The 18,248-nt window shown below is 45.1% G+C and overlaps 1 protein-coding gene across 1 annotated transcript; it reads left to right on the plus strand.

Moving 5' to 3' along the window:
• The first annotated feature begins 428 nt into the window (after positions 1-428).
• Positions 429-9,111, plus strand: LGALS12 (galectin 12). The gene is made up of 9 exons (XM_057729101.1): positions 429-569; positions 2,254-2,342; positions 2,438-2,651; positions 4,189-4,308; positions 4,864-4,902; positions 5,482-5,508; positions 6,095-6,183; positions 8,220-8,370; positions 8,861-9,111. The coding sequence occupies exons 1-9, from the start codon at positions 501-503 to the stop codon at positions 9,005-9,007; spliced, it is 945 nt and encodes a 314-aa protein (XP_057585084.1). The 5' UTR covers positions 429-500; the 3' UTR covers positions 9,008-9,111.
• Positions 9,112-18,248: the final 9,137 nt, after the last annotated feature.

Genomic DNA, 18,248 nt, shown 5'->3' on the forward strand with positions numbered 1-18,248 from the left:
GAAACCTTTCGTGGGGAGGGAAGGGGAGGAGAAGCCACTCATTGGTGCCCAGGAAGCTGGGGGTGGGGCTTCTCCTGGGACCTGCCCACGTGTACCATCACTCCCGCCTCTGCCTCCTGGAGGGCTCAGGCTGCAGCCCTGGAAACCACAAACCGCCTCTGGCCCCAAAGGAGCCAGCCTCGGGCTTCACTCTGCAACAGGGCGCGGTGTTTCAGACCCTGAGGGTTAGTTACAAGTTTCTCCACCCCGGACATGGATTTTTGCTGACACCCAGTCCAGCCAGTGGGGCTGGAGCTGGGGTGGGGCGCTGGACAGCTGCGCTCCCAAACCTGCTCCAAGCGCCATTAGAAGGACCCTGCGGGTGCAGGTGAGACTGACAGCTGAGAGAGCTGTGCCAGGCCCTTAGGATCTGGCTGGGACAGGTGAGTCAGTCCAGTGGGGGCAGGGCTCCTGGAATCAGGATCTGCAGCCCAAGTTGGAGGTGCCCCACACCCCCCACCATGTCACCTGGAGAAAAACTGGACCCGCTTCCTGACACTTTCATCCTGCAGCCACCAGTCTTCCACCCGGTGAGCAGCCACTCAGGTCTGGAACCTCCTGGGTCTCAGCTCCCCCTTCCAGCTGGGCCCTTTCTCCCAGGTGGGGGGCTGGAGAGGCCCTCGGTCGTGGGCTCTGTTTTCCCTGGCCCCTGCCATTGGGCTCTGGAAGGCCCTCCTGAGCTTAGCAAAGTGGCTGACAGCTCATTCCCACTTGTGTGTTAACGACTGTTGGTTTCACAGGGTCCTTGCTTTTTAAAAGTAGTAGAGCCTGGATACACAGTGCTGTCGCCTACTGCACAATGAGTAGCTAGGAGGGTCTGGGGGAGTGCGTGGTATCACTGGGGGGATCTTGATCACCTAGGAAGGGCAATCTCATCTCCAGCCTGGAAGCCAGGTCAGAACTTCCAAGTCAGAGATAGGACTAGGGTTTCCTCCATCCCTCCTTTGGCTCAGTGCCCTGCAGGCTCCCTGAATCCTTACAGTTGCTTTACAGAAGGCTGAACTCCCAGCAGACTCCACCCCTCCACTAATGAGCACTAATTATCACTTTCTCTTTACTTGGTCCTCACCTCCCAGGAGAACTGCTTTGGCTCAGTTAATTACAGGCCGGAAGCCTGGGAAGTGGGAGGGACTGACATGCTGAGCCTGGGTGAGCCCAGCCCGGTGCTCTGACAGCCGGGGTCTCCCACTCCTCCCCAGGTGCCTGAGTGATGCAATGAAGCAGCCACCCAGGTTACAATGGCTCCTTGCTTTGCAAGCTGCGAGCTCCCACCTGGAAGGCAGCGCTGTTGGATCTCAGCTCTTTCTAGGCATTTCAGGCTTCTGAAGGCCGCTGGGAGTTGGAGAACACCACATGAGGGCCAGTCTTGGGATACTGCCCAAGGTGTACCTGCTGCAGGTTTCCATTCATTCTGCAAACACCTCTTCAGAGCCCACGCTGCGCCAGGCCAGGCACTGAGCCTGTAGAAGCGAAAGACAGGGCTTCGGCTTTGAAGGGCTTGCGCCTTCCAGCATGAGCAGCCAGCCACACAGCTCCCTCTAAGCCAGCTGACCAAGGGCCAGACTAGCCACGCCAGAGGAGACCATGGTGAGGGAAGGAATAATTCAAGCACCAAAAAGGATGATGCTTGGAGAAGGTATCAGAGCCTGGAAGGTCAGATTTCACAGGGTGGAGGGAGAGCAGAGGAAACAGCCCCAGAAAGCATTGGGGGTAGTAAAAGTGTGCGTTGTATTTTAGGAATGCCAGGGGAAAGGTGAGCTGGAAGGTAGGCTGGGTCATTATCTCTCCAGGCATCCATATCAGGGCCTGCACTCAGGTCCCAACTTGTCCACCCTTCTGCCTCCCAGTTCCCAGGCTCTGGCCAAGAAACAGTCCTGGCTTCTGGAGGCCAGGGTGGCAGCCAGAGGACAGTAAGCCTCACTGGGGACAGTGCCCTAGGAGCTGGAGAGAGGAGCTGGGCTGGTGCTCCAACTGGGCAGTGGGGCTGACTCTGGCTCCCCCGTGCAGTATGGCTTTGATGTGTGAAGGTCCAGGAAAGGGGAGTAGATGGAAGAGAACACTTCAGAGAAAACTAATATTTCCCCATTAGAACATTTTCTGTTTGAGGTGGGAGAGTTGAGTTTTCTTGTTCCTGTTCCCTCCCTACCCCCGTGACACAGGGGTCCCTAGGCCCCTTCTCCAACCCCATATGGATGGTTTTCTCCCCTTGTTCAGGTGGTTCCTTATGTTACCACAATTTTTGGTGGCCTGCGAGCAGGCAAGATGGTCATGCTCCAGGGAATGGTCCCTCTAAATGCACGCAGGTAAGGGAAGTGCTCCATGGGGCTTCCTCTCTGCTCTTGGGGTCTCTGGGAGTCTCTGACTCGAGGTGCCCTTTGAGAGCCTCACCTCCCCCCAGGTTCCAGGTGGACTTCCAGTGCGGCTGCAGCCTGCACCCCCGGCCAGATATTGCCATCCACTTCAACCCTCGCTTCCACACCACCAAGCCCCACGTCATCTGCAACACCCTGCACAATGGGAGCTGGCAAACCGAGGCCCGGTGGCCCCACCTGGCCCTGCAGAGAGGAGCCAGCTTCCTCATCCTCTTTCTCTTTGGAAATGAGGAGATGAAGGTGAGTGAGAGGGGACATCAGGGGGTCTAGAACTTGTGTCCTTTTTTTCGTTTTTTTTTTTTTTGGCTGTGTTGGGTCTTCGTTGCTACATGCGGGCTCTCTAGTTGCAACGAGCAGGGACGACTCTTCGTTGTGGTGCGTGGGCTTCTCATTGCAGTGGCTTCTCTTCAGTAGTTGGAGCATGTGGATTCAGAAGTTGCGGCACACATGAGGGCTTCAGTAGTTGTGACTCACAGGCTGTAGAGCACAGGCTCAGTAATTGTGGCCCACAGGCTTAGTTGCTGCATGGCATGTGGGATCTTCCCGGACCAGGACTAGAACCCATGTCCCTCTGCACTGGCAGGTGGATTCTTTTTTTTTTTTTTAAGCTCTTTATTGGAATATAATTGCTTTACACTGTTGTGCCAATTTTTGCTGTACAACAAAGTGAATCAGCTGTATTTATACATATATCCCCATATCCCCTCCCTCCCGCAACTCCTTCCCACCTTCCCTATGCCAGCCCTCTAAGTTATCACCTATCATCGACTTGATCTCCCTGTGTTATGCAGCAGCTTCCCACTAGCTATCTATTTTACATTTGGTGGTGTATATATGTCAATGCTATTCTCTCACTTCATCCCGGCTTCCCCTTCGCCCCCCCACCCCCACCCCGCCCCTGTCAAGTCTGTTCTCTACATCTGCATCTTTATTCTTGCTGGCAGGTGGATTCTTAACCTCTGCGCCACCAGGGAAGTCCCAAGAACTTGTGTCCTTCTGCTTCTGTTTCCTGCAGCGGAATTCCCCATGTCATTGTGTTAAGGGGTATTTGGGGGGATGGGGCACAGAGTCCAGTACCCAGAGAACCAAGGAGCTGCAAGCCCGGTTCCAAGCTGCCCTGGGCCCACATGGCCCAGAACACATGATGGCATTCAGCAGACCCTATGGTGCTGGCCCTGGAGAGGGCACCGCTGCCACCATCACAGGGAGTGTCTAGAGAGCGCCTGCATTTGCCAGAAACTGTTCTAAGCCATTAAATACCAGCTCACTAAATCCTCACAACAGCCCATGAAGAGGATACTTTCATTCTTGCCATCTCACAGAAGAGGGGGAAGGGACAGGGAGAGAGAACTTGGCCTCAAGGCTTTCACCACTGATGTGATCTCCTGCCAGAAAGATCTTGAGACTTCTCCAGGGGAGAGGGAGCTGGTGGGAGCTGGCAGTGGACAGAGGGACCTGTGGGATGGGTGTCGCACTGCCTCCTGAGGCTCCTCACCTGTGGATGGTGGGGTGGGGGGCTGGGGGGCAGGGCAGCTGAGAGGCAATGTGGGGCCAGGAGGGGCATTGAAGGTGCCTCCATCTGCCAGCTCCCCAGCTCCAGGGAGGCTACTTAAGCTCCCCAAGCCACAGGCACCTGTCTGTAAAGCTTGCCTGCCTCATTGAATCGGTGTGAAGTTAAATGAGGAAAATTCCAGTTAGCACACTCATGATGCCTAGTAGGTTAGTGTGGACTCAGGAACATCAGCTGCTGCCCAGCCGGCCCTGTCTGTCTCTCCAGGTGAGTGTAAATGGACAACACTTTCTCCACTACCGCTACCGGCTCCCCCTGTCTCGTGTAGACACCTTGGGAATATATGGTGACATCTTGGTAACAGCCGTTGGATTCCTGAACATCAACGTAAGTTCCCTTGGGGGTGAGTCCTAGGTGGCAGTGGCCTCTGACTTCCCCTGATGCCTGGACAGGCCCAGGACCCCCTCCTGCCCCAGATAAGCCCTGTCACACCAATTATAGCCAAGGTGGAGGGCATCCATCCAGGTGTTGGACATGAGTGGGGGTGAGGTGACCACAGAAGGGGGGGGTCCAAGAGCCTGGAGCAGAACCCTATCCTGGGCATGGGGTCTGGTCAGTGTGGAGCAGGGGCCAGAAGGCAAATGACTTGGAGTCTTGGAGCCGTGGAGCCCTGGGGCCCAAACATAGCACTAGCTGTATCATTCCCGGCTGAGGAGCTGATTAAAAATGCAGATTTCTGGGACCCACTACCAGAGATTCTGATGCCAGGAATCAGCATGTTCAAAATGCTAGGTTTGAGAAGCTTTGACAAGGCCTGGGGGAGAGGAGGAGCTACCAAGGCTAAGGCCGGCCTCTGCCACTCCTGGGCACAGCAGGGCAGGCGGGAGCTCTGGGGCTGTGTGGTCCTGAATCTGGCTTATTGCTTCTTCTCTCTCCCAACAGCCATTTGTGGAGGGCGGCAGCGAGTACCCCATTGGACACGTAAGTCTCTTGGGAGCAGGGTTGGACCTTGCGGTCCCAGCCATACCAGCTGAGCCGCTGGCTCTCCCTCCTCCCCCAGTGGGATCTGCCACTCACTGGACTGCTCCTCACTGTGTGGTTGCCATGGATACAGCCTCAGTCCCTGGGAGGCTGGATTTGCCTCTCCCAGCACCAGAGCCATCTGGAGAGGAAGGATGGGATGGGCTGGCTTCCCAGAATGGGCAGGTCCCCAGTCTTCCTATCAGAAGATCTGTCTTAGTTGGAGTTTTCAGTTCTCAGCAACCTTGAGAGGTAGCGGGTTGGCCTGCAGGGAAGAAGGGAAGATGAGGCCTGGGGACTTGCCCAGAGTCACACAGAGAGTGAACGACAGACCCTCCACCCAGTTCTTTCCCACTATTCCAGAGCTGGTGTCCATCTGAATTCAAGAGGGCCCCACTGCGGCTGCAATCATTTTCCCGTATTATCTCTGAGAGGGGCAAACCCCAACTAGCCCCAGTTTTTAAGAATAATATCAAGAGTTTCTTTTTCGTTGAGCGAACACCATGTGGTCTCCATGTCCCATCTTTCTTTCCTTGACAGCCTTTCCTGCTGAAGAGCCCTGAGCTGGTGAGTGACCTTGCACCTCAGTCTGACAAAGGGACAGTCCCTCACCTGCTCCGTCAGGGGTGGGAGGGTGCCCCCACCTGGTGGGAAATGGCCTCAGCATCAGGGTTTCCCCTTTATAGGAAACTGCAAGCTGTGGGTGGGCCAGTCGCTTCAGGCTGAAGCTCCAGCTTTGTTTTATCTTTTCTCCATTTATTCCACACACAATTATCTGATGTTCTGTGCTAGGCCCAGAGCCAGGCTCTAGGGCCATTCCCAGCCCTCCAGCTGCTCACAAGTTGGTGGGAAGCCAGACCAGTGAATGAGCCATTACAGTTTGGAGTACAGCATTAGCGGCTCACAGCTGGGGGTGGGGGGTGGGCAAGTTGGGAGGAGGCCAGGGAGAGCAGAGTACTGGAGGCAGGCCTGCAGTCAGTTTAATAAATGAGCAGAGCTGTCTCCTGTTGGTTGCAGGCCTGAAGGCAGAGATTAACCTGCCCCAGGTCTCCCTGGGCCCTGAGGGCAGGCCATGAAGCAGCTCCTAGGGGCAGTATCCTTCCCTGAGCCCCTTTGTGAGTCCCCCTGTCAATCATCTCCCATGTTCCTTCAGGAGGTGCCCTGCTCCCGTGCCCTTCCCCGGGGTCTCTGGCCCGGACAGGTCATCATAGTGCGGGGGCTGGTATTGCCACAGCCAAAGGAGTAAGTATGCAGAAGGAGGGGAGGAAGGAGCATCTCTGTGCCAGGCACAAGCTTCATAAGCATCACCTCTTTAATCTCCAGCGCCACTACTAAATCCCCATCTTCCAGATGAGGAAACAGGGAGAGCAGAGAGCAGAAGTAAGCTGCCCAAGGTCACAGAGCTTGTGAAAGTCTGATCTGGGATTGGGTCCAGGGCTCACGCACCTTCATGTTACCAGCAACTCCAATTCTGGGAGCATCTTCCCTGCCTGTGCATCTGATCAAGCCAACCAGCCTCTCACTGCAGGTCCCAGATGGAGCCTCAGGAAAGGTCCTTTAAAGGCACAGGCTGAGACCCAGAGAGAGGATGTGACCTCCCACGGTGCCCTGGTTTAGCCAGGTGACCCCAAAGAGGAAGCCAGGGCTGGGAGGTGGGGACTTGGAGGGACTCAGGAACCAAGTGGATGCTGCCTGACTTTTCCCACAGGGGGCGCTCCTGCTCCATTTCCCAAACATGTGGGCTCCAAGCCAGTTAGACAAGTGTCTTTCTCTTTTCCTTTCTTTATTTCTTTTCTTTTCCTTCTTCTCTTTCCTTCTTGCCCCCATCCTTCCTTCCCTCCTCCCTTTCTTCTTTTTGGAATTGCATTGGATTTCATGACTTTCCTGGGCCAAATTTCCTGGATTTGACTTGTGTTGAGGACACTCAAAATCTGTGCAACTTCACAGCAGTCACATTTCTTTTTTGGGCCTTAGTTTCCTTGTCTGTTAAAAGGGATAAAAATAGTGCCAGCTTCAGGGATGGTGTAAATACGTAGAATTGTGCCAGGCACATAGCAAGTGGTCCACACATGTGGTGATATCAGAATTCTTCTGATGGAGGGGCAGGGGAGTAAGGAGAGTGCCCTATGTCCTCCCTGCCCTATCCCCTTCTGTTTTTGTTTTTGAAGTCATTGACCTCACTAAACCCTTGCCTTGCATGCTCTTGATCAGGCCTGTGACTTCTGGGCAGGTGTGCAGCACAGCCCTGGATAGTATGGGCCTCCAAAGCCAGGCACAACTGGGTTGGATTCCTGGTTTTGCCTCTTATAAACTGTGGTCTTGGGCAAGTCACTACACCTCTCTGAGCCTGCAGTCCTGAGTTCCCCCATCGGAAAAAAAAAAAAAAAGAAAGAAAGAGAGAGACAGATAATCCCACCCTACAGGGAAAATGAAAAAGCTCCCAGTGAACGAAAGAACCCCCACTCCTCCCCAAACTTGGAGACAGGAGACTAGGTTCAGATCTTAGCTCAATTCACATGGTTATTTTTAGTGACACAGCAATTGATTTTATTTCTCTTTCAAGGGCCATGAATTCTCTCTCAAGGGCCTGGCCTCAGAGGCCAGGCAGGTCACATAAATAGTGAGGCACCAGGTTGGGGATGCAGTGAAGTGGAAAGAAGATTTCCATAGATCTTCTGATGCCAGATCTTCTGATTATTTTAAAAGAGAAGCTGAAAGCTATTCTTTATATAAACTTTCTCAATTTTTGTTGGGGGGGGCAGCTACATTGGGTTTTTGTTGCTGCACACAGGATTTTTCTCTCTAGATGTGGTGAGTGGGGGCTACTCTTTGTTGCAGTGCGTGGGCTCCTCAGTATGATGGCTTCTCTTGTTGCGGAGCACGGGCTCTAGGCATTCAGGCTTCAGTAGTTGTGGCACGTGGGCTCAGTAGTTGTGGCATGCAGGCTGTAGGGCTTGTGGGCTTCAGTAGTTGTGGTGTGTGGGCTCTAGAGTGCACGCTCAGTAGTTGTGGCGCACAGGCTTAGTTGCTCTGCGGCATGTTGGATCCTCCCCGCCCAGGGATTGAACCCATGTCCCCTGCATTGGCAGGCGGATTCTCAACCACTGCACCACCAGGGAAGTCCAAATTTCTCAATTTTTGAAAATGGTACGGAATACCGTGCACCAGCCAGAACGTTTCTATAGGTTAAGTCAGCCCTGGGTCATTGACATCAAGGCTTAGCATAGCACCTGCCACGTAGCAAGCCTACAAACCACTTCTTCGGCCCCTTCCCACAGTTTCACGCTCAGCCTGTGGGATGAGGCCGCCCACATCCCTGTGACGCTCAGGGCTTCCTTTGCTGACAGAACTCTGGCCTGGGTTTCCCGCTGGGGCCAGAAGAAGCTGATCCTGGCCCCCTTCCTCTTCTACCCCCAGCGATTCTTCGAGGTGGGTCAGAGCCAAGATGCCTGGTCCCTCTGGGGTGGCACAAAACTGCATGCCCATCCAGAAGATTGGGAGCACATCCTGGGGGTGTGGAAGCCAGAGCCACTGGGGGCGAGAAGATCTGTGCTGGGGACACCATGCTCAAAAGCCCCAATTTAATTAATCAGGGTGGGCCCTGGCCTCAGCATTATTAAAAAGCCCCCACTAATGACTCCAATGTGCAGCTGAGGTTGAGACCACTTCTCCAGGGAGAGCGACAACCCCTGCTACAGATGATGCACCTGAGGCCATGGCCTGGGAAGATCCTTGTATAAGAGCTGAAGACAAGCTGGGCCCCTAATCCCGTCTTTTCCACCCCTGGGTGTCCCACGGGTCCAGTCTTTGTGTCCTCTGACGGGACACAGAGAATGAGATATCAGGGCTTGCTGGGTGGGGCATCAGTCAGGCAAGGGAGGGTCTGAAGCCTGCAGAGCCCCCTACCCTCCCTTCCCAGGTGCTGCTCCTGTGCCAGGAGGGAGAGCTGAAGCTGGCGCTCAATGGGCAGGGCCTGGGGGCCACCAGGCTGGGCCAGCAGGCCCTGGAGCAGCTGCGGGAGCTGCGAATCAGTGGCAGCGTCCAGCTCTACTGTGTCCACTACTGAGGAGGGATCCAGAGGGCCCAGGCAGAGAAGAAGAGGGCCAGCCTATACCCGGGGCCCCACCGGATGGCCCCTCTCCCCTCCCCTCATTAAAATCTCCACCTGTCACCACGGTGTCAGGCCTGGCTGACGTCTGGAACCACAGGCCCGAGTCTGCAGGTGCTTTGGGCCCCACAGCAGAAGGTGGGCACACGAATGTGAAGGCTCCGGAAACTCTGCAGCTCCCTCCAGCAGGAGCCTGGGATTTGGCTCTGCCTTCCTTCAGGGCCTAGACAAGGAGGCAGGTTTTGTAGCCTAACAAAGATACTCCAAAATACAGCAGCTTTCAACATTTAGACATTTGTTTCCTTCTCATCTAAACAGAAAAATGGTTCAGGTCAGTGGGGCAGCTGTGCTCCTTCTGGGTCATCCTAGTCATCATCCCATCACCCCACACATCAGCATCACCTGTAAGGCAGAAGCTCAGTTGCCACCATATCTAGGTTTCAACCACTGAGAAGGCAAATAGAGAATGTGGACAAGGACACCTGATGTCACAAGCCCAGGCCTGGGATTAGCACACACTACTTACACTCACTTCTCATTGGCAAGTACTCAGTCACGTGGCCACATGATCTGCAAGGGAGGCTGGAAGTGTCCTCCATGGGATGACCACATGCCTGGCCACAGTTCTGCTCCTGTGATTCCTGGAATATTTGTTTTTATTTATATTATACCATCTTATTCTGTGTTTTCTATTTACCATTGCTATTTTTCCTTATATTTTCAGCTTTCATACTTGCTGTTGGATTGAGGAAGTCTTCTTTGTCACCCAACCTTTTTTTTTTTCTTATGCTGATTTGGAAGTTATAAATTCCATTTTATAGTTCTAGTGTTTATCCTTACTTTTTTTTTAAGAACTTTTATTGAGATATAATTGACATACAATAAACTGCATATATTTAAAGTGTACAATTTTATACTCTTTTCCTTATTAGTAATTATATATGGCACTCCCAATCTCCAAATTCATTCCACCCCAGCCCCCCCCTTTCCCCCCTTGATGTCCATATGTTTGTTCTCTACATCTGTGTCTCTATTTCTGCCTTGCAAACTGGTTAATCTTTAGCGTTTTACTAGATTCCACATATATGTGTTAATATACGATATTTGTTTTTCTCTTTCTGGCTTACTTCACTCCGTATGACATTCTCTAGGTCCATCCATGTCTCTACAAACGTCCCAATTTCATTCCTTTTTATGGTTGAGTAATATTCCATTGTATATATGTACCACATCTTCTTTAGCCATCCATCTGTTGATGAACATTTAGGTTGCTTCCATGACCTGGCTATTGTAAATAGTGCCGTAATGAACATTGGTATCTTTACTTTTTTTATTTTTTAATTAGCACAATAAAATTGACTTTTGGGGTAGATAACATTCTGAGTTTTAACATGTATGTAGATTTGTGAGGCCACCACCACAATCAGGATATATCACAACTCCATCATTCCAAAAAATTTCCCTGGTGTCACTCCTGTGTAATCACACCTCCTCCACTCCCTCCCTTAACCCACAGCAGCCCACTGGTCTGTTCTCCATTACTATATTTTGTGTTTTTGAGAATGTCATATAAATGGAATCAGGTAGGATTTGACCTTTTGAAACTGGTTTCTTTCAAACAGCATTACCCTTTGGAGATAAATCTAAGTTGCTATGTGTATCAGTGACCCATTCCTGTTTATTATGCAATAGTATTCCATTGTACCACAATTTACCTATTGATTCACTGGAGAACATTTGGGTGGTTTTCAGCTTTTGACAATTAATGAATAGAGCAGCTAAAAGCATTTGTATACAAGTCTTTGTATGAATGTAACCTTTCCTTTCTCTTGGGTCAGTACCTACTAGTGGGGTTGATGGATCATATGGTAAATGCCTGTTTAACGTTATAAGAAACTGTCACAATTTTCCAGAGTTGTTTCGGAGTAGCTTTGGGAATTTTGCATTCCCACCAGCAATCTATGAGATTTTCAGTTGTTCTGCAAGCTCATCAGTACTCATTATTGTCGGTATTTTTTATGTTAGCCATCCTCATTTGTGTGTAGAGGTATCTCATTGTGGTTTCAATTTGTATTTCCCTAGTGGCTGAAAATGTTGAGCATCTTTCCATTAGCTAATTTTCCATCTGTGTATTCTCTCTGGTGAAGTGCCTGTTCAGATCTTTTCTCCATTTTTAATTGAGTTTGTTTTCTTATCACTGACTTTTAAGAGTTCTTTATGTAGGCTGGATAAATGTCCTTTGTCAAATTGTGATTTGTAAGTCATTTCTCCCAGTCTTAGCTTCTCTTTTCATACCCTAAGCAATTTATTTCACAGAGCAAAAATTTTTAATTTTGACAAAGTCTAATTCAGCAGGTTTTTTTCTTTTGTGAATTGTATTTTTGGTGTCATATCTAAGAAGTTTTTGCCTAATAACGATTTTCTCCATTGTTTTCTTCTAAAACTTTTATACATTATAGTTCACATATACATCTATGATCCATTTTAAATTAATTGTTAATTATGATGTGCAATTTAAGTTGAAGTTTTATGAGATTTTTTTGGTTTGGTTTGGTTTGGTTTGGTTTTTGCATTTGGATGTCCAATTATTCCATTAATGTTTTTGAAAAGACTATCCTCTGTTGAAATGCTTTTGCAACTTTGTCAAATATCAGTTGGCCATATTTGAGCAAGCTTATTTTTGGACTCTCTTCTGTTCCCTTAATCAATGTGTTCATCTCTTTGCCAATACCACACTGTCTTGCCAGTACCACACTGTCTTTCCAATACCACACTGTCTTGACTACTGTATCTTTATGGTAAATCTTGATAATGGGTAATGTAATTCCTCCAATTTTATTCTTCATGAAAATTATTTTGGCTTTTCTTGATCTTTTGCCTTTTCTTATAAATTTTAGAATCAGCTTGTCCATACCTACAAGATATCCTGCAGGGATTTTGATGGGAATTGCATTAAATTTATAAAGCAACTTGGGAAAAATTGACCTCTTTATTATGTTGAACCTTTTAATCCATTAGCACAATAGGTCTTACCATTTACTTAGGTCTTTGATTTATTTCATCAGCATATTCTAGTTTTCCATATATAGATCCTATGCATGTGTTATTAGATTTATAGCTGAGTATTAAATCTTTTTAGGGTTATTGTAAATGATATTTTTAACTTCTGTTTGCAATTGTTTACTGTAATTATATAGAAATATTGATTTTCTATATATAGATGTGTTTTTGTCTATTACAAAGAATCCCTTACATAAATCTGTTACATGTTGTCTGTGAAAAGGGACAGTTTTACTTCTTCCTTTCCAATCTATAAGGCTTTTAATTTATTTTTCTTGCCTTATTATGTTAGCTAAGAATTCTAGTGCAATGTTGAGTAGGAGTGAGAATAGACTTCTTTGTCTTGCTCCCAATATGAGGGAGAAAGCCTTATGATATTAACTATACACTTTTTTGTAGATGCCCCTTATCAAGTTAAGGACATATCCTTCTATTTTTAGTTTACTGAGAGTTTTTATTATTAGTACTAGTATTATGAATTTATTACAAGTTGTTATGAATGGATGTTGAATTTTGTCAAAGGTTTTTTCTGCATCAAATGATATGACCATGTGTTTTTTTATTCTTTAAGCTATAAATATGGTGTGTTACATAATTGATAGTCAAATATTGAACCAGATTTGAATCTCTGTGCTAAACTCTACTTTGCCATGGTGTATTATTCGTTTTGAAAATATAGGTATACCTCGTTTTATTGTGCTTCACTTTATTGTGCATCACAGATATTGCATTTTTTTAGTAAATTGGAGGTTTACAGCAACCCTGTGTCATGAAAGTCTATCAGTGCCATTTTTCCAATAGCATACTTTTTTAATTAAGGCATGTATGTTGTTTTTTAGGTATAATGCTATTGTGTGCTTAATAGATGACAGTATAGTGTAAAAATAACTTTTATGTGCACTGGAAAATCAAAAAATTCATGTGATTCTCTTTATTGCAATATTTGCTTTATTGGCGCTGTGTGGAACCAAACCCACAATATCTCTGAGGTATTCCTGTAGCTGGATTTGACTTGCCAAAATATTTTTGAGGATTTTAACATCCATGTTTATGAAGGATAATGATCTCTAATTTTACTTTCTTGTACTGTCATTGTCTGGTTTTGGTATCAGGGTAGTGCTGTCTCCTTCTCTATTTTCTGGAAGAGTTTGTTAAAACTGGGGATATTCCTTTAAATCATTCATAGACTTTGCCAGGGAAGCTATCTAGACCTGGATATTTCCATTTGGAAGATTTCTCATTAAAATCAATTCCTTTAATAGGACATAGAAATAAGTTATATATCTACTTCATCTTGGGCTGGTTTTGGTTTTAAGAAACTGGTCGATTTAATCTTAGTCATAATTGTATATATGTATGTAGAGTGCATAATAGTATTTTTGTATCATTTAATGTCTGTGGGGTCTTTAATGAAAGCCCTTCTTTCATTTCTGATATTGGTAATTTGAATCTTTTTCCCTTTTTTCTTTGTCAGTCTCACTAGAGTTTTACCAATTTAATTGATCTTTCCAAGAAAAACAGTTTTGGCCCTGTTGATTTTCTCTACTCTTTTCTGTTTCCAATTTTATAGATTTCCTCTATCATTATTATTTCCTTTTTTCTTCTTGCTTTGGTTTATTTTGCTCTTTTTTTCTAACTTCTTCAGTTGAAAGCTCAGAGTATTGATTTTAAATTTTACTTATTTTCCAGTATAAGCATTTAATACAATAAATTTCTTCTCAGCACTTTAGCTATAACAAACAAAGTTTGATATTTTGTGTTTGTGTTTTTGTTCCTTTTGAAATATTTGCTAATGTCCATTGAGACTTCCTCTTTGACTGATGGGTTATTTAGAAGTGTTATTTAATTCCAAGTGTTGTTGATCATTCTGATATCTTTCTGTTACTGAGTTATAGTTTAATTCCATTATAGTCAGAGAGTGTACTTTGTATAATTTCAATTATTTTAAAATTTTTAAGATTTTCTCATTATCCAGAATATAAACTTTAGTGAATGTTCTGTGGGCACTTGAGAAGAATGTATACTCTGATGTTGAGTTGAGTGTTCAGTAAATGTCAATTAGATCCAATTTGTTGATGGTGTTTTTCAGTTCTTCTGTATTATTGCTGGTTTTCTGTCTGCAGGGTCCTATCAGATTTTCAGAGAAGAATGCTAAAGTCTTCAGCTATAACTGCATATTTATCTACTTCTCCTTTCAGCTCTGTCTTGTCTTGCTTACTTTATTTGGAAGCTCTGTTGTTCAGTGCATATCAAAGTGTGTTTTAGATATGATGCTGTTTCTCCAGGGAAGTGGGGATATTTTGCGTATTAATCATGCAGAATAAAAAAATGTACTGTGCAAAAAATTTTTGGATTATTATGTTGTGCAGAAAAATATTTACCATATTAGTCCTGAGATAGCTATTCTTAGAAAAGCCTGCTTACAAGGTTGGCTCTTGGCTAGTATCTGGGAATTTAACTGGTAAACAATTGCCTATACTGATATAAAACACTCCTAAATATTAAGAGTGGCTCACTGTGCCTAAACTGCTTATATAAAAAATACAGTTTATACTGAATACACATTTTCCTTCTGGGAGTCTAGAATTTTGGTACATGCTAGGCAGAGGGTGCCTACATGACACACCCTTTATAAAAAGCCTGAACTTCTCGAGACTCAAAGAACTTCCCTGGTAGACAAAACTTCAGGTGTGTTGTCACAACTCATCAATGGAGGAATTAAGCACATCCTGTGTGAATCCACTGGAGAGAACTCTTGGAAGTTTCCTTTGGTTTTTTCTGGACATCACCCCATGTGCCTTTTCCCTTTGCTGATTTTGCTTTGTATCCATTACTGCAATAAATCTTAGCTGCAAGTATGACTGATAGGTCCTACGAGTCCTTCTAGTGAATCACTGAACCTGGGGGTGGTCTGGGGGATTCCCAACACATATGTTTTCTTCTTAATGAGTTGATTCTTTTTGTCATTTTGTAAAGTCCCTAGTTATCCCTTTACTCTGAAGTCTGCTTTGTCTGATACTGACGTAGTCATTCCAGCTTTCTTTGCTTAGTGTGTGTATGTTGTATCTTTTTGCATCCTTTTACTTTTAACCTATATATATTATTATACCTGAACTGAGTTTTGTGTATATAGCATATAGTTTGGTCATGGTCTTAATTTTTGTTTGTTGGTTGCTTGGTTTTTTTAGACCATTTACATTTAAAGTAGTCATGATAGGGTTGGATTTAGGTGTACCACTTTACTGTTTGTTTTCTATTTGTTCACTCTATTTTTTAGTCCTCTGTTTTCCCATTCCTGACTTTTTTTGGATCATTTGAACATTTTTAGCATTCTAAAATTTAGCAAATTAAAATTATTAACCTATTATGTTTCTTTACTATATCTCTTTACATAATTATTTTAGTGCCGTCTCTAGAGATTATAATACACATACTTAACTTTTTTAAAAATTTATTGAGATATAATTGACATATAACATGATATTAATTTCAGCTGTACAACATAATTATTCAAGATATGTATATATTGTGAAATGATCCCAACAATAAGTCTAGTTAACACCCACCACCATACATAGTTACAATTTTTTTCTTGTGATGAGAACTTTTAAAATCTACTCTCTTAGCAACTCTCAATAATGCAGTAAGCAGTATTATTAATTATAGTCACCATGCTATGCTATGTAATCATCCCCAGGACTTATTTATTTTATAACTGGAAGCTTGTACCTTTTGATACATACTTAAATTTTAACAGTGTACTTAGAATCAATATTTTACCACTTTGAGTAGAATGTAGAAACTTTGTCACCATATATGTTCCTGTACCTTTCCCTCTGTGTATGGAAGTTATCTTAAGTAATACACCTATATCCATTGAAAAGCCTATAAGACATGTCTATAATTTTTGTTTCAACCAACAAATTCAGTTTTAAGAACTCAAGAGGAGAATAGTCTGTTTCAGGTTCTCTCAACTTCATCACATTTGAGGCCAGATAATTCTTTGTGGGTAGTAGCCCTGTGCTTTGTAAGATGTTTAGCAGCATCCATCTCCTCTACCTACTAGATGCCAGTAGCAACCTCTCCTGGAGCCAAATCATGACAATCAAAAATGTACAGGGAGACTGTCATACAGAGTGAAGTAAGCCAGAAAGAGAAAAACAAATACCGTATGCTAACTCATATATATGGAATCTAAAAAAATGGTACTGATGAACCCAGTGACAGGGCAAGAGTAAAGATGCAGTTGCAGAGAAAGGACTTGAGGACATGGGGTGGGGGGCGAAGGGAAAGCTGGAACAAAGCGAGATAGTAGTATTGACATATATACACTACCAAATGTAAAACAGATAGCTAGTAGGAAACTGCTGCATAAAACAGGGAGATCAACTTGATGATGGGCGATAACTTAGAGGGATGGGATAGGGAGGGTGGGAGGGAGTCACAGGAGGGAGGGGATATGGGGATATATGTATAAATACAGATGATTCACTTTGTTGTACAGCAAAAACTAGTGCAACAATGTAAAGCAATTATATTCCAATAAAGAGCTTTTAAAAAAATAGATGAAAGCAATGATCAAAATAGAAGAAAAGAAAAAATAAGTGTTCAATAACACCAATACAGTAGAAAAACTTCTCCACACTGATCCAGATAGAGGGATGTGAAGCATAGATACACCCAGAAGTCTCCATGAGCCAAAAGTCACAACCAGACTTGAGGAGGAACAGGCTGCAGAGGATCCTTTTCCCTCCAGAATGTTGTGTTCTTGAACTTTATGTCATTATTTTTATCAACGATGTAAGGAAAGTTCAAGATTTTGGTGTCCCTGGAGTTAATAAAATGCCTAATAAACGCTCTATCTTCCTCCAAAAAAAAAAAAAAACAATGTACAGGGGCAAATTTTCCCCAGTTGAAACCATTGGTCTGTTATATTTTCTTGTGTTTTTGTTTTGTTTTGTTTTGATTTATGGTGTTCTGCCTTCATTTCTGATGTTCCAAGTTTCCTTCTGGTATCATGTCTCTTTGTTCTGAAGAACTTCCTTTAGCAGTTGTTTTAGAGCAGATGCTGCAATGGAGCCTCTTCCTCTTCCTTCATCTGGAGATGTTGTTTTTCACTGGGGTGGGAATGCTGGGTTGAAGGGTCAGTGTGTGTTATGGTAAGTGTTTGAGGGGGGCTGGGGTGGAGTGGGAGGAAGAGGTGTACAGAGTGTGCGTGGGGGGTGGGGGGAGATGGAGCAGGAAGAAGGAACAGCAATGGAAGCAGGAGCGAGAGGCCGAGTAGTAAGAACCTTAAGAACAGTCTCCAAAATACAGATTTATTTCAAAGACTGGTTGGTGGCTTGGCAGTTTCTCATCAACTTGAACATACACTCACCATATGACTCAGCAATCCCATTCCTCATCTACCCAAGTGAAATGAAAATATATGTCCACACAAAACCCATATTTGAATGTTCATAGTGACTCTATTTATTAAAAAAACAAACACACAAACAAAAACCTGGTACATCAAGTATACTTCAATTTTCTAAAACAAGAAAAAAGATGTATCAAGCTGGACACTTAGCATTTGTGTACATTTCTGCATCTATGTTATTACCCTCCCATAAAAAGTTTTAATTAAACAAAACTGAAAATAATCCAAATGCCTGTCAATTAGTGAATAAACAAATTGTAGTGCATCCATGTAATTGAATACTACCCAGTGAAAATAAGTAACAAACTACTGACTTCATGCAACAACATGGGTGAATAATAATAATTTTTTAAACGTTGTGTTAAGTGCAAGAATCCAGACCCAAAAGGCTCCAAATGGTTGATTCCATCCACATGATATTCTGGAAAAGGCAAACTACAGGGGACAGAAATCAGAGTAGTGGTTGCCTGAGACTAGGTGTGGGGAAGAGTTGACAGGGACGTGAGGGAACTTTGGGGACCGATGAAATATTTTCTATCCTGCTTGTGGTGGTAGTTGCATAATTGGGTATGGTGCCAAAACTCACAGACCTGAACTTAAACATGGCAAATTTCAAAGTGAGAGAGTAGCACTGATGTATATACACTACCAAATGTCAAATAGATGACTAGTGGGAAGCTGCTGCATAGCACAGGGAGATCAACTCAGTGCTTGGTGATG

The sequence above is a fragment of the Hippopotamus amphibius genome, chromosome 3 (genome assembly GCF_030028045.1).
Source record: "Hippopotamus amphibius kiboko isolate mHipAmp2 chromosome 3, mHipAmp2.hap2, whole genome shotgun sequence".
NCBI classification, from domain to species: domain Eukaryota; kingdom Metazoa; phylum Chordata; class Mammalia; order Artiodactyla; family Hippopotamidae; genus Hippopotamus; species Hippopotamus amphibius.